The sequence below is a fragment of the Neltuma alba genome, unplaced genomic scaffold (genome assembly GCF_004799145.2).
Source record: "Neltuma alba isolate B1F8T4 unplaced genomic scaffold, ASM479914v2 tig00004532_pilon, whole genome shotgun sequence".
NCBI classification, from domain to species: domain Eukaryota; kingdom Viridiplantae; phylum Streptophyta; class Magnoliopsida; order Fabales; family Fabaceae; genus Neltuma; species Neltuma alba.
The window spans coordinates 210,177-227,126 of record NW_021633751.1 but is presented as its reverse complement, the minus strand read 5'-3'; the positions used below and the strand labels follow the sequence as shown (position 1 = coordinate 227,126).

General features: G+C 33.0%; 2 protein-coding genes and 2 long non-coding RNA genes across 5 annotated transcripts in view; 2 read left to right on the top strand and 2 right to left on the bottom strand.

Moving 5' to 3' along the window:
• The window catches only part of LOC114745120 (uncharacterized), a 36,265-nt gene extending 25,450 nt beyond the window's left edge, over positions 1–10,815 (top strand). The window contains exon 8 of the mRNA XM_028933263.1: positions 10,384–10,815. Coding sequence (XP_028789096.1) covers positions 10,384–10,720 — 337 coding nt within the window. The 3' untranslated portion in view covers positions 10,721–10,815. The remainder of the gene's footprint in view (positions 1–10,383) is intronic.
• On the bottom strand, positions 7,918–9,774 carry LOC114745123 (uncharacterized). 2 transcript variants are annotated; one of them, XR_003740167.1, is made up of 3 exons: positions 9,666–9,774; positions 8,606–8,686; positions 7,918–8,387 (listed from the first exon to the last, which is right to left on the bottom strand). It is a non-coding gene; the product is annotated as an uncharacterized LOC114745123 (long non-coding RNA). The 2 variants fall into 2 exon arrangements; XR_003740166.1 differs by having other exon boundaries at positions 7,918–8,686.
• Positions 10,816–12,171: 1,356 nt separating the features above from the next.
• LOC114745124 (uncharacterized) lies at positions 12,172–14,067 on the bottom strand. Its single transcript, XR_003740168.1, has 2 exons — positions 13,993–14,067; positions 12,172–12,830 (listed from the first exon to the last, which is right to left on the bottom strand). It is a non-coding gene; the product is annotated as an uncharacterized LOC114745124 (long non-coding RNA).
• Positions 14,068–16,043: 1,976 nt separating this feature from the next.
• LOC114745108 (serine/threonine-protein phosphatase 6 regulatory ankyrin repeat subunit C) lies at positions 16,044–16,698 on the top strand. Its single transcript, XM_028933250.1, has 2 exons — positions 16,044–16,566; positions 16,658–16,698. Exons 1-2 carry the CDS (start codon positions 16,044–16,046, stop codon positions 16,696–16,698), a joined length of 564 nt encoding a protein of 187 aa, XP_028789083.1.
• Positions 16,699–16,950: the final 252 nt, after the last annotated feature.

The window sequence follows — 16,950 nt, the reverse complement described above, 5'->3', positions numbered from 1 at the left end:
TAAAGTATTTAAAATCTTTCAGAAGCGTTATTTTAACTTTAAAATATAGAAATATTAGTGTGTTAAAATTTAAGCATGCATTGAGTGTAGATCTCTGTTTAAATTCGATGCGTCAATCATCTTCAAAGAACCTGTATCTAATTAAAAGGAATCTGCGCCATTTTGAAAGTATTTTTTCTTTGAAAAAACATAAAAAAACTAAAAACTGCCATTTTTTATTTATAATATATCAAAATTTCACTCATTTTGTCCAGAATCTAACGATAAAAAACAAGAAGGCTTATCTTTGGCTTGACCTTCTTGTTCTTGGCCGTTGCCAACATTTGGCTCTCTTTCTGTGCTTGATAAACACTTCCATAAAAGTTATCTTATTGTTTATATCTTAGCTTCAGTTCTTATCACTGTTTTTGTTTTGGAACAGTTCCATCCCCTAGCCATAGGGCCGCCCCTGCCATTGAGTACGCCATTAAGAAAATGGAAGAAAATAAAGTTCCCACAGATTGAAACATAATGTTCAAACAAGGACCCGTCATCATCAGCCTTTATTTTTAGAACATTGTCTGTGATTAATTTGATATGATGACCATTTCACTTCAAAGTTCAAATGTCGACAGATATCATTCGCAAGAACCGAACGGCCTAAAAAAAAAAAGTCAAAAAAATATAGATAGCCCAACAGCTACGGTCGGTCCTTCTTTACTCTTTTGCTGCAAGGTTATGTTGGTCCATTAATTAAACGTTTCAAGCAATTTGGAAGCGCTTTGTTAGGATTTGAGGATCAAGCTAAGTTGATTCAAAAATACATTATGGAAATCAAAGGATACCAAATGGAGGCAAAACCATGGATAAACCACGTCATTTGAGGCAGAAGAAGTCATTTTCCAGTTTGCAAAGTAATATACTGTATCCTCTTTATATATATATATATATATATATATATATATTTATATACGTATGTATATTAATTCATCACAAACTATTGTAAGCGAGGACATGAGGAATGCTCGGCAAAGTCATATTGTTTCCTATTTTTCCTTTATAAAGGACTTACATAGCTTCAAAATAAGTCTAGGAGCATCTCATTAGGATAAGTGTGTCCCAAGATGCGAATTTTCAAAATTAAGCTAAAAGATCTTTAAAATTGGAAAGAGAAACGGGGCAGTGTATCTGAACAATTAAATTAGATGGCACATGTGAGGTCCGGTTTCATATTTGTCACGGAGAGATGGCTCCTTGAGTTTTAAAAATGGACAAGAATGAGCTCAATACTATATTTTTAAGTATATGCTATGAATTTTAAAATTTATCTAAAATACTATGCCGTGGCCGAACTGTTTTGCGCTGCGGCCAGGTTTGTTTGAATCTGGCTGCAGCTCAAATATGGTAGTGAAATGCAGCTCATTTTATCTCTGGAAAATGAGTTATTTGGCCTCAAATGACATCTTTCATCGATGGTTTTGTCCCCATTTGGTCTTCTTTGATTTCCATAATATATTTTTGAATCAACCTCAGCTTGATCCTCAAATCCTAACAAAGCACTTCCAAGTTGCTTGAAACGTTTAATTATTGGACCAAGATAACCTTGCAGCAAAATTAAAAATATTGTTTACCTTTTCCCTATATTAATTAAATACACCATGCCTTTGTATATAAACTAATAAAAAACCATTATTGACCACTCAGTAAAGAAAGAACGGTGGCTTAGGAAGTCTTAGAAACTGGATGTGATTTCTTCTTTTCGTTTGTTTTGTATTTTGTAGTTGCGTTCTTTTGGTTGTAGAACTGGTTGTGCATCTTTTGCATTAATGAATGTTTATTTCTTGTTAGTAAAAAGACAAAGAAAGAAAGAAGAAAACGATGGCCCAAAAACAAGTAAGAAGCACTACCATTAAAATAAACTTTTATGATAATCTTAAAAATGGAAAATCATCTCCCTATCTTTAATTAAACCAATAAGAAAAAACATGATTAGCTGGATTCTAGGAAAAGGGCTGGGCAGTTGGCAAAAAACAAAAAGGAAAAGGGCTGGCCAATTTTTTTTTTTTCAAAACACCATTTATCAATTTTTTAGAAGATGGAAAGTAGAGAAAGATACACCTTGCAAGAAACGCACAAATGCTCATGCTATTATATTCAAAAATCCCGCACACAATAATATAAGATTTAGACACTCAACAGTATTTTTTTTTATAAAAAAAATGCAATGCTCATTTGCAACTCATTAAACTATAAATCTATTCTAACAAAAATGAAATATATAAATATGTGGTTGTTTATATTAACAATTTTAGAAGTCATGTTTGTATTAACCTTGGGTCTTGTCCCATTTTCATAAATTAGAACTATAAACTATATTCTGTATTTCCCAATCACATCATTTTAATTTAACTTGAACGGGTTAAAATTATTTGTCTTTTTTATAAAAAAATTTGGGTAAAATTATATTAATTTGAATGTACGGCAAGATTCGAACTATACATATTGGATCATTAACAGTTATGTATGTATATATATAATATGCATCTGACCTGTTTGTTTGGAACTTTGAAGGGATTTTAAAAGCTCAGGAGAAGAATCAGGCCACGACGTTCGAAGAATTGCCAAAAAGTAAGTATTCTTTACATGTTACTCCCCAGCTATTTTCTTTTGATCGCAACAAATTGTAAATGTGCATTTATGTGAACTACCATTAGCTTAAATATGAAACTGTGATATTAGGAAGAAATAAGATATAGGAAAAAGTAGACATTAAATCTACTACTCATATAATGCTAATTTTTCAATCGGACTACAGGTGTTTATTATTCACATGACGCAAATTTATAACAAAAATGGTTAACAATATTTATTATTCACACAGCATAAATATATAAATGGAACAATGAAACTTTATTATTAATAGTTCTTAAAAATAAAAGATTTGTGAATTTGATATTTTCTAAAGGTACCCCAAGTCAATGAGCATGTAGCTGCGTATAGGTATAGTTTTTGTGATAACAAAAATATACTATCTTTCGGTCCTTAATATAAAAACTAGATAATTGATTTACAAATATTAAAAAAATTAGTTAAATTAGTTATTTATAATAAATAAATGTTGTCCTTCCTAAAATACCCCATCTATAATGTACAATGAAACTACCCTTTGATGAAAACCCCCTAACATATGCAATCATCAAAAAGATTACTTGATGGTAAAATGGATAAATATTATAAATGAAATAGATTGGAATCTTATATTTAAGACCAAATTAAATATCTAATTAGCTTTTATATTAAAAACCAGAGGTAGTACTAAATTACTACTTTTGGTATTAAATATAAGAGCCATTTGGCAGTACAAGTGGATCTATATGTAAGATAAGAGGTAGAGTGACAAGACACTAAAATTATGTGTCTTGCTTAATATTTGCAGATAATCAAGCAAATATTTTGGCCATCAAGTTTATGGACATTATGATGATGCCCCCGTTCTCATATTTTGAAGCAGGTAGGCCACGCCATTGCAGTTTATTTAATGAAAATCATATACATATATAGACACACTGATATAATTTGTATTCCTAAATGATTAATTCGGAATAACGTGCATGCTATATATGTATCTCTATCTGCTGCATATTCCTGACATTGGCAGACCTCTACATATAATTATACATATGTGAAAAAACTCAAATTTTTTGATGCATGTGTGTATATGTTAAATTGATGATGGTGGTGGTGGTGTGCTCCCTTCTAATTAGGATTTTGTACCGATCTAAAATGAAAATATCTGATTTTATTAATTATATATACAATTATAAATTGGTTTTAAATAACAATTTCTTTAATCATTTTGTCCCTACTGACTCAGGGGTCTTTAATATTCCTAGGGAAATGGCTCAAGATGAGGAAAATGAAGAAAGAGCACATATGGTCGCTTCCAATAATGAATGAACTTCTTCAGCATGCTTCTGATCGAGACATGTCACAAATAATATCAAGAACTACATCTGAGCAGCTCTCAATTTCCCAACAAACAGAAATGGATAATGGTAAAATGATTCATCAAAACCCCAAGATGTTACTCTCTCCATAGCTTATTATAAGAAACAACTATCAAAATCATATAGTTCAAAGTATTAGTTAAATTTAGTTAAAAACAATAAATATATAAGATATATACAAAATTTTTCCATTATACCCTTATTTGTAAAAAGAATATATGAGAGATAATAAGTAAAAATGTATTATAGTAAGATAATAAGGGACATATATTTAATAGGAATAAAAATAAAAATATTAGTTTAAAATTTCAGAAAGAGAATGTGTTTCTTATATTTAGGGACACTACTATGAGAGAGATTGTTTCTTATAAAAAAAAAAAGGAGGAGTAATTAGTTACATAGATAAGGCTAGACCAAACTCGACTGCAGTTTTCTTGCATGGTTATTTACGAACATGCTGTGACGCTACGGCCTCAAGACTCTAATACTCTCAGCCACCACTCTTCCATTCATTCCGTTCTCATCCATAATATATATACTCATTGTTCCGAAAAAATATATATTCTCTTGCAATGATAGTGGCGTGCGTGGGTATCATTTTAAAAAAATATCTTGTAATTATAAACTAATTTTGTGGTTGGGACTGTGAATGGAACTAGCAGATAAAGTCAGAGTTTGGTGCAATAACAATTGAGACACCCCTACTGATTGCTGCAAAGAATGGTATAAGAGAAATGGTGGAAATAATTCTAGAATTATTTCCAGATTGGAGATGTGAACGTTGAGGGAAAAAAAACATACTTCTCCTAGTAATAGAATATAGGCAGGTGGAGGTATTTAGGTTTTTGAACAAACAGAAACGGTTACGTGAAAGTCTACAGGGGCAAGTAGATAAAGACGGAAATAATGCATTGCACTTTATAGCAAGGCTTGGAGTCGAGCTTGATTGGCCCAATCCTAAGAGAACACTCTCCATGCCAAAGGAAATCTACTGGTTTGAGATGCGTATCTATCTATTTGTTACTAATTTTTCTTTTTATTACTAATGAGCTCAACTCAAAAATTAAAATACTTATCAATAAATTGTACAGTTTTTGAAGAGGTCGATGCCGTGTGGTCTGTTGGACAGATACAATAGGAAAATGGAGACACTGGACGACATCTTCGGAAAGAATCACAAAGAACTTATAAAAAGTGAGGCAGAGTTGGTGGCTAAAACATCACAAGCATGTTCTTTGGTGTCAACCCTAGTTATGTCGGTGGCCTTCGCCGCACACACCAATGTGCGACGTGGTTTTGACAATGACAAGGGCTATACAATCCTTAGAAACAAGTCAGAATTCAAATGTTTTGCAAACTTTTCATTTTTGGCCCTCTACCTCTCCCTCATTTCCACCATCTACTTCCTCTCTATAGTTGCTTCTGGTAATATCTTAATTTTCTATGTCATATGGGTCAATTTATGATAACTTCAAAACACTACGCCATGTTTGATCCTAGAAATATAATACTCTTGCAGAAATTTTCTTGTAAACTTTCCAGTATATAGGGTTCGATAATATAGTAAGTTAATAATATTACTAACCTACCACCACAGCCATTAAAGCAAATGGCACTCATCTACAACTTCAAGGTTTCTCTTTATAGAGGAATTTATATTCCATAAGCTCATATATAATTATATATTTACGTATTTATATACAATAAGTGGTAGCCATACTCGACTAATAAAAAAATTATAAGTTCAAACTGTAAAAGCATAAACCAATGACCAACTATACAAATAATTTTTTTTTCCAACCTTCTCAATTCCCTGCAATCACCACACTCTTGCCCTTCGAGCCACTTGCCTTTGCTGTACGGCATGGAAGGAAAGGAGTGAGTGACAAACTCAATTATTTTTATATATTTTGATATCTTTTATATGGGTTTTGTCAACTTAATTAGTCTTTTTGGCCTTAATTTATTGTTAATGGATTTAATATGTTTTATTTTGAATTATTATTTTATAGGGGCAAAATTGTCATATTTTGGTTTAATTATGACTAATTGATTTTTGAGGACAATTAATGCTACCTTATCCTTGAATTTTGCTTGCAGGTTCTTAGAAGATTCAAAAATAAAAAAAGAAAAGAAAAAGGAAAAAAATTAAATTAAAAAATAATAATAATAAGGTGGATGTTTTGCCCCAACCTAATATTCATCTTCTTCATGCGGGAAGAACGGCCGAGCGAGCTGGAGGCGGACAGAGGAGCTGAGACGAAAACAGAGGAGAGGCGCAAGCGAGCTGGGCGGCGAGCGAGGGGACCATTCATCATCTTCTCCGTTGAATCTTACTGGTGGCAGAGAGAATCAGTGACGGGGGACACCAACCAGCGAGCACAAAACAAGCTGAACACGGAAGGCGAGCTGGACGGCGCTGAGGAAGAACAGGACGCGAGGAGAGAGAGTGGAGTGAATGGAGTGACGGCGTGAGAGGACCTGTGTGACGCTGGCGATCACCTCTAGATTCCGTTTCTTCACCTCCACTGATTCTAATCATCATCTTCCATATTCACCGAAATCCACCATCACCATTGCGTTAATCTTCTTCTTCTCGACTAAACAGAACGAAGGACCAGAGGAGGCAGAGCGAGTCATCGACTTATAGTGTTCACAGCCGGTGAACTCTGTCTGATTCCCCATCAAATTTCATCATCATCTTCGGTTGTTTTTCTTCAGTTCCTCACTGTTCTATCATTGTCTTCGGTGTCTTTTTGGTTCTTCCAATAGCTTCTTCCTTGTTCTTCATGGCTGGACATAGTAGACTATTGGAGGCAATATTTCTCATGGGAAATCGAGCCTAGCTTTACAATTCTGTAATTCAACAATAATGGCAGGAGCTTGGATCATCAAAGAGGAGTTTTAGTTGCTTTAATTTCCTATCTAATAATTGTTTAACAATTCCTAGGTCTTAGGATAGTTATTCTGATTATTAGAAAATTTTGTATTGTTAAATATGATTATTTGTGGAGATTTCTGTGGCTGGATTATTGTTTAGCATTTGACATTGGGTTGTTTATAGCTTTGATTTCAATTATGATGTTGTGGTTATGACATTTATATTGACTTTTGGAGTTAATATATTGTGATTTTCTAAGGTGGCTTGGAATTTTGGATCATATTGTCCTTGCTAGCTTTAATTCTATTATTTTGTATTTAAGAATTTTAATTAAGCATTAGTTTTTAGCATCCTTAATTCTATTTGACTATTCTGGTTGCAGTTAGTAAATTAGGATTTTGGAAAAATATTCCATGGCAATTCGAGGTGGCTCGGTTGTTGGATTAAAAGCTTGATTATAATTCTTAATTCATTGTTTTAACTCCCGTATCTTTTAGAGTGAGGATTGCCTGCGTTGTTGAATTGGAGAATTGATTTTTATCATTGTTATTTGTGTGTCTCATTTTCATTTCTTTAATCTTCATTCATTTTAATTATTTTTATATAAAAACAAAAAAAAATTTTAATTTCAATTTAATTCAAGGTGTTTACTTAGCAATTATCAAATCAAAAATCCTTTTTATAGTTAGATTACTTGCATTTATTTACTAGGATTTAATTTCATTTTCGGCTCCTCAAAGTGAAACGACCCGAGTTTTGCACTATATTGCACTAATTCGGTTAATTTTTGGAGTAACCCCAAAGCGACAAATTAAGGGCAAGTATACTTTAGTAAGATTCTAAGAATCACAGTAGTAACAACAGTCTATCATGCACATATACGGGTTCACAAAGCATGCAAAACAAGCCATATAATATGTACTTAGCATATCAACATAACTAGTAAGATTCACACAACATATACAGTTCATTATAGATCACACAACTCTGGTACTCGCGCAAAATACGAGTTTTAGGGAACCCGCAGTTCTAGTATTCACACAACATGAGTTCAAGGAAACACAATTCCAATATTGATACAGAATACGAGTTTTAGGGAACCCACAGTTCCAATATTCACACAGAATACTAGTTTAAGACAACACATAGTTCTAATATTCACACAAAATATGAGTTTAAGAGAATACACAATTCCAGTATTCACACAAGACACGGAACACACAGTGCCACTATTTACACAGATTGTGAGTTTCCATCATTCATAATCAAGTGCATAGCTCCTGTAGTCAAAACCATCATTCATAATTGAGCACACAGTTCCTGTAGTCAAAACCACCATTTATACTTGAGCACACAGCTCTTGTAATCAAAACCACCCTTCATAATCAAGCACACAACTACCTTAATCAGAACTGCAATTCACAATCGAGGACACAACTCTCGTAATCAAAACCACCATTCATAATCAAGAACATAGCTCCCATAATGAAAACCACCTTTCATAATAGAGCACCCAGCTCCTGTAATCGAAACCACCATTTGTAATCAAGCACACAGCTCCCATAATCAAAACCACCATTCATCGAACACACAACTCCCGTAATCAAACCACCATTCATAATCAAGCACATAGCTCCCATAATCAAAACCACCATATATTCATTAAAGAATATAGGCACTATGACACAAACAGATATGCAGAACTATTGCATAAGCATATGAGAGAAAGAGTTACTACCTGAAGTCCTTTCTTCCTATTTACCTTTTCTAGATTTCTTCTTTTCTTGCTCTCTTGGCATGCTCGTGCAGATATTGAATCCTATAATATGATTTCACATATGAATCAGTTAATGCTTAGTCCATTTAGCTTCTATTATCCAAACTATAACTTCTCTTGACCTATTAATGAACTTCATTTCTTTTTGTTTAATAGTTGGTCATCATGGAAAAGAAATTATATATAATATATATCCATAAAACTCAAATATAGTTAACCATATAACTAATCAAACAGTAAGCGTTCTTCTCCATTTCTCACTCTAGCTCTCAAACAATTCAAATTATTTAAGTCTCTCCTTCAACTTTAAATCAATTATTAACTTTTATAATCAATTGGCTTAGCCGTTGAGTTCATCAATAAATAGTAGAAGTTTAATTAATCTCCACGGCAAACCTCCCATACCGAAACATCAATCAACAATTTTGTTTCTTCATCTTTAAATTTAAATTCCAGATTTAAAGCTCACACAAACCACATCAAGAGCCCTCAATTTGATTAGCAAATGTAGCTATATATCCATAACTTCCTTCTTTCCCATGTATCTCACGCCATTCATATATATATATATATATATATATATATATATTGTTTTGCTTTCACTTATTTCCCTTTGATAGGGAAAAAAAAAACTTCTATATATTCTCACTATTTCAGATTCTAAAATTCCAGCTCCCACGGTCAAACAGTCAAGCAATTATATATATATATATATATATATATTTCATTAACCCCTTCTTCATTCACACCCAAAACTCAACGCCATGCTCTAGATTCATCGGACCCCTGTTTTGGTAGCTCACAACCCAGAATGATTACGCAACATGCAACCAAGAAAACATGCTTCTTCTGGCCTTTTATCAGTGGACCCGGCGACCATAATCAGAATAAAGCAAGCTTAGTTCGATTATTTCCTTGTTCCTTAACTTCTCTCTCTAAAACAGATTTCCATCCCACACACCTCACCCAAAAACGCAGCCACAGAAAGAAATAAGGATGGAATGGTGCTTAGGAGGCTTACCTTGATCAAGATCGCCGGTTGCATGCAAGGAAAATGCCCTTCGATTAACTTCTTCTTCTTCTTCGCTCCCTCTCGTTTTTCTCGGTCTCTCTCTCTCTCTCTAATTTCTCTGGTCTGATCGAAATGGAGGCGAAGGAGGAGTTTCAGATGAGTTAAATGAGAGAAAAGACCATTTTACTCTTCTAACCTTTTTATTTCCAATTTCATCCTTTCACTAAATTTCTGAAATCATGGAATAAATCCACAAATTTAACCACAATGTTTTGTTTGGATTTTCCTTCTCCATTATTTTCTTTGACCCGTAAAATAATTTCTCTAAAAATTTTGGGCCAAAAATTAACTCCTAACTATTTTTTTTTGAATTTTCCAAGAAAATAACCCTTAATTCAATATATTAATCCTTAATTTATTTTAAGGATTTTATGCCTCAATTAGCTTCTTTACATCATAAAATAATTATCCTACAATGTTTAGCTTAGATATAAATATCTAACTATCTTCCTTAAATTTTCAAGAAGATAGGTCCTTTTAACCACCGAAATTAACTTTAAAATTATTTAAGTCATTTTGGCCAAAATAAAATTTTCCACAAAATCTCTAAGTCCCTGAAATTAATGTTCCATAATTTTTTCCAAATTTTCCTAAGCTTTAAATAATTTTAATAAATTTTTTTTGCTACTTTTCCTGAATCTGAAAATTTGAGGTGTTACATTTGTCATTCCCGAGTTTTACTCTGGTCATACTTGTCTTTCAAATTTTACATTGGTATATCCTTCATGTTCATCTCCATTGTTTTTTTGTCGATCTCTTTCTGTGCTGCTGATTTCTTCATGCTCGATGTCACTCTTCAAACATTGCATTACTTTCTTAGAAATTATATGCCTTCTTCATTGATGATCATCCTTTTGGTTGTTGTACAGGTCCCAACATTCCTCCGTCCCATATTTCCTCAGATCTCACATTTTCCCACCTATAGATACAGGGCCACTCTTCCCATTGAGTATCGAAGGACCAAGAACGAGGAAAACGGTAGAGAATTAAGACACCAAAATTAAGTGATTGTCGGTTTGTATTATTCAAACAACACTACCGTTCATCACTTTTACTTTAAAAGCTTTTGTGTCTTATTTGATGTTTTTATTTCTTCTGTTTGCAGTAATGTGTGTAAGCATGCTCTCGATCCAGCTATTATACTAACTATGATAAATTATAAATGCTGATTAATTTAATTTTAATGATTTAGATTTAAAATATATTTAAATCAATTTTTTGTCATGTTTTATATTTTAATTACTTAATCATGTATTCTTAAGAACTATTTATTAATAATGTAAACTCTTACGAATTTATGATCCGAGTTCACGATTCAAGTTTACCTTCTTACCGCGAGTTATATTACATTATATTAACTCATGTTACTTTAAATGAGATAGCCTTAAACTCTCATATATAAGAGAACAATTAAAGTTTTTTTTAAAAGCGAATAGACAAAACTTTATGCCATTTGTACTAGATGCCTTCAACAATCTGAAGTGTGCAAGCTGATTGATTTCCTTTATAAAATTAGGGAACAATCAGTAATATGAATGCGAAAATGAATAGCATTTCATATATACTACTATAAAACATTAATCGCTATAAATCATACCTATTTAAATTAATGAAAATATATTTATTCAATCAATTATTATAAATAATAAGCATGACATGTGGTGTTTATTTAACCGTTGGTAATAAGAGCAAATGAAATTATAATCATAACTCGATTGTACAAAAAATTCAAAATCATGTGATTGGAAAATATTAATTTCAGATATTGATCCATCCCTTCATCGCGGGGCCATCCCTTAAACGACGGCCAAAAAGTAAGGGCACAGTCTTATTATCATGTTTATTGAAAACATGGCAATAAAGTAAAATTTTAACAATTAATATAAAATAAAAATCCGTGCTGCATATAAACTATATATAAACAGTAAGCTCCTCTCAGTCATCAAAATTTTCAATTATTTCAAAAAAAATTTATTTACTGGACTCTACAATTTTTTTAATCCTTCCAATCATCTTTCAATTTTTTTAGTATTCAATCTTTTTTTGGATAATGACGTCTGTCATGACTATCCTTTATATACCAATAGAGTTATTTGATTTAATCTTGAATCATTAAAAGCCAGGTTCCAATTCTGGGGAAGACAATTTTTTTTTCACAGTTCCCAAACACAAAGTCTGATTCTGTTCCTCAAGGAACGAGATTTTCTGAAAAGTTGAAGACTTTTCAAAAATTCGCATTCAAAGTAACCTGTCTAGTGGTTTGAGTATCTGATTTAACTTTTTTACAAAAATGGTAAAAACTGTCTAATACCCATGGTTCATATTCAACCATCGAACCCATTCTTCCATCCAGCCTTTTGGATCCTATATCAAATAAATTATAGCTACTAGGATCTAACATTCAATATTCTAGCCATTGGCTCATACAACGAGTTACATATACAGATACACATAATTTTAGACAAAATAATAACTATATATCAAAATATTGATCATTTCCTTCAATAACAGTTATCATGGTTTATCTGCCCTTAGCCATCTCCTTATGGAGGAATATTTACATACCAAAATAGATATACAATATATCTTTACTTCAAAATAAGATGCATTTTAAGCAAAATATATATATACAAAAGATCGCCAGCTTCCTTTCAAACTCCACCGATCACTACTCCCTTGCCTTTAGGAGTATTTGCTCTTGCTGTATTACATGGAAGAAGGGATGAGATTCTAAAGAATCTCAGTAGTAACAAATTTCCTTCGCGTAATCATACAAGATCACAAACAACATGCTACACAGGCCAAAGAGAACACTCCAAATATAATCAATGATGCACATACACCATACACCCATATAGCCAATCGCTATCTATTGCACCCACATTCCAAAATAAATGGAAACCAGCACATATTGTCATGACAAATATTATCATGCAAAGGCAAGTTACATGTTCTCATGCAAAATCAGCATAAAAGCATACCCAAGCATGTGGCAATCAATGCACAATCACATTAAAGGAAAAGAGTGACTACTTTTTGCTTTTTCTTCCCTACTCCCTTCCCTTGGTCTCCTTCTTGGCTCCTTTCTTAATGGATTCAAACAAATATCAAATCCTATAAATTATTTGAGCAAGGACAGATTAATATATATCTAGATATTCATCTAGAGCGTTACGTGAACACATTAACACATTCCTTATAATTTAAATCCTTTATGATCATTTTTACGGGGCATCACATTTAACTTCCATCCTCTTAAGACTCCTATTTGACATACATATCTATAACATAACATTTATATAAGCCTATAAACTTCCTATTTAAACATTTTGCATTTAGACACCCCAAACACCTACCATAATTCGAACAGCACCATTCTGCCATTGTTTCTAAATTTTTCCAGCATCAATCTTCAACTAAAACATTATTTTTATTCCTCATTATATATATATATATATATATATATATTTATTCACCCTCTACACCATTCCTTCAAAAATTCCAGATTGCTCTATCAATCAGGTATACATAATTAATACCATGGGATTTAGTTTCATCCCTCAAGTTATAACATCAACGTTGCTGAGATAAACACCAAACACATACATACATATCATGCTTTAATTAGGTCCCAATCTCAACAATTTCCTTCACTCATGAAAATTCTAGATTTTGGCATTACTTTTCCATTTTAACTCCAAGAAAATCTGTTCACTATAATTCAGAACGTGGAGCCAAAACCAAAAGAATATATAAAGAGCCCAATTCTTTCTCCCAATGCTCCGGTCTCAAAAGGCTTTGTTATAAATATATATAATTATAGCTCATGCGTTTAGCATTCAAATGCTTCTTGACCAGCAAAATCAAACAGTGGCCTTCCATCATTAAGTCTGGAATTTTCCTCATTCAAAGCACACCATCTCCAATCCCTCAATAACTACACAGAGCATATAAAATCAACATATTATAATCATACAACCAGAAAATAATTAGTAATATTTAGACTTGTTAATCATCTATTACCCAAACCAGAAGCCATTTCCTTAAATCCTCAAACCCCTGTTTCAGAAATTATAACCAGAGCAATCAACCGTAAAAAGCAAGTGCAGAAATCTCAACCACAAACTTCATTCTAACCATTCAGCATGATTTTCATAGCTTGGTTGTCATACTCTTCACTTTCTCCCTCAAAATCCAGATTTCATCTTCATCATCGCCTTGCAACGCATGACCAAATAACAGAAAACAAAGATGGAAGAAGATTCATGAGACTCACCTTGTTTGATTTCCACTTTGGTATAAATCGATTCCCTCCTCCGATTACCTTTGCTCTTCTTGATCTCTCTCGAAGTCTCTCAACTCTCTCTCTGTTTTCCCTTCGAATACCAGAGCAAAATGAGAAGGGAGTATGTGTTAGGGCGTATTAGAGGGATGCGGGATGTGACCCTTTGGTCTTCATTTTCCCTTCAATTTAATCCTTCTCTGCGTTTTTTTTTTGGATAATCAAATAATTCCAGAAATCACACTTCGATATCTATATGAATTTTCTTCTTCCATTAGCTTCTTTAGTCCAAAAAAATAATTATCCTAAAAATCTCAGCTTAAAAATTATCCTCTAACTATTTTTCTTTGAATTTTCTAAGAAAATAGGCCTAAATTCCTGAAATTAACTTTATAATTATTCAGACCATATTTGAAAGGTCTTAATCTCAATAATTTCTCTAAAAATTTCTCCTTCATCATGCTTTACTCAAATCCATAAAATTTGGGATATTACAACGTCCGTCCAATTTATATTTAATGCATCGTTTGTTTAATTTGTAAAGTAAAGAGGAGCTAAAAAGTAACACCAAAGCGAAAGAATAAATTTAAAAATTGAAATTTAATTTTATATGCTTAATCACAATAAAATATAAAACCATCATTAAGTCTACGTTGCACTTTCGATTCCTGTACGGTAAATTCGAATAGGCCAATAGCAAGCAACGGCTGTCTCTAATTTTTGCTTCCAAGTTTCGGTATATAGTATTCCACTTGCTTTTCTGCTTCTTTCATCATTTCTTTACGCAGATCAAATGTTCCATCCCATGATGCACGCGGAAGAAAAGCATAAGATACAATTCTTCAAATCATGATTTCATAAGATGTGTTGGTTTTTTTCTTTCTCTGTTTCATTTCCATCTCTCTCAACGTGTTGCCGTAACTGGAGATTCCGTTGCTTTATTTAATCTGCAATGGGAAGTTTCCGCTTGCTAAAGCTGGATATTTCACACACACACACACACACATTCCTCCAGTCATTAATATGATACCTAATTGTTGTGTTGATTTTGGTCCTAAATATAAAACATCTTTCTCATATTTATCAATTTTTTCTAAATTACCCCTATGGATCTCCCTCAATTATAATCAAGTAGAATAAGGAGATAGGATATTAAGGAAGATGATTGTGGTGTTTTAAGAAAACCATGTCATATTTTTTAATAATTAACTAATTTACTTAACTTTCTTAATCTAATCAAAGTAATTAAATGTCTTGTATTAAGGACCGGAGGAGTATATAATGTAAGACCAGATCTTTTTCGGCCTCCATAAATTAAAAATTACTATCTCCTGCGGAATCTGATGTGAAATATTCGGTTGAATGTTTTCTATGCTGTTTGCTTATAGTTTCTCCCGTGGGGTTGAGGTACGATGACTTACTGAATACAGAAAGCACAGCACTGATGGATCCTGCGGGAATCAGATATCAAATAATAATATGATGGGAAACTTTAGACTTCATTTAATACTCCTCTGATCTTTAATATAGGATCTAATTGTTGAGTTAATTTTTTTCCAAATATAAGACTTATTTTTCATATTTATCAATTTTTTCTAAATTACTTCTATAGATACTACCTTAACCATAATCAAGTAGAAGAGAAAGGGAGAATATTAAGAAAGATGATTATGGTGTTTCAGTAAAAACATATCATATTTCTTATAATTAACTAACTTACCTAACTTCATTAATCTAATCAAATTAGTTAAATAGGTCTTATATTAAGGACTTGAGGAGTATTGTTAATATTTTATAATTTGTAGTTTTCAACGTGGAACTCATTTATGTTCAAACTTGTCCATGATGTTTCAACTTTCTCTTTCCTTCATCACATTCAATGGTAAGAATGGGAATAACTTGATGCCCGAGCAAACCCGCATGCCCCAAAAGTCACACACACACACACACACACATTATACATACATATATGTGTGTGTGTGACACATATTTTATGCATCCATTGAATTCAATTGTGTAGGAGATAAATTGCAGCAGGCGACCACATGGAGAATTGGAAGGACAACAAGAACGACCTATTTCGTAATGCCATGGAAAACCAGTGGTCGGAAGTATTTAAAACGCTCGAGGAAGACAGGGGGCTTCGCACGGCCAAGGTTACCGCGACAGGGGACACTGTGCTTCACATGGCAATGTATGCTCTGGACGAGACGGTGGTGGTGGCCGCGATGGTGGACTTAGTTCTGGAAGATGAAGAGAGTAGTGAGAGGAGCTACGTCCTTGAGGCTGCGAATGTGAAAGGTAACACTCCTCTGCATTTAGCAGCCTCAATTGGAAACATTGAAATGTGCAAGAAGATTGGAGGTGTTAATCCCTCCTTAATTGCTAAACGCAATAAAGCCGGCGAGACACCCCTCTTCCTGGCAGCTCTCCACGGCCACAGAAAAGCTTTTCTTTGGCTTCATTATCAGTATATGGAAACTGGAGTCTCTTCAACCGAATATGCTCACTGTATAAGGGACAACCACGATACCATTCTACATTGTGCAATTGCAGAAGAACATCTGGGTACATTGAGGCTGATGATGCTATTTTTTGTTTTTCACCCATTTAGTGGCATAAGAATGTTGTTATGTTCTGCTTTTGCTGTTTTAATTAGTTTACTATGTTGGATCGATGCATTTTCTTTTCTTATTTTGAGCAGATGTGGCCATCGAAATAATTCATCTTTATAAAGATCTCGTGAAACAGAGCTTTTTCAATGACGAAGGGTTGTCTCCACTCCATCTACTGGCAGAAAAGCCTTCAGCTTTCAAAAGTGGTGCCCTCCTTGGTCGGCCATTTGGACATCTCGCGTATTATCGTAAGTACTATAAATATTCATACCTTTTTTCCTCCCCTAAATTCTCTACTACATATCAATATAAATATGTAACATGGGATTCGTTTTGG

Bases quoted from the DNA above. Each gene is read 5' to 3' on its own strand.
- LOC114745108 (XM_028933250.1), top strand. From the start codon at position 16,044: ATGGAGAATTGGAAGGACAACAAGAACGACCTATTTCGTAATGCCATG. The intron at 16,567-16,657 runs GTACATTGAGGC...TGTTTTAATTAG, and splicing joins AATTGCAGAAGAACATCTGG to TTTACTATGTTGGATCGATG.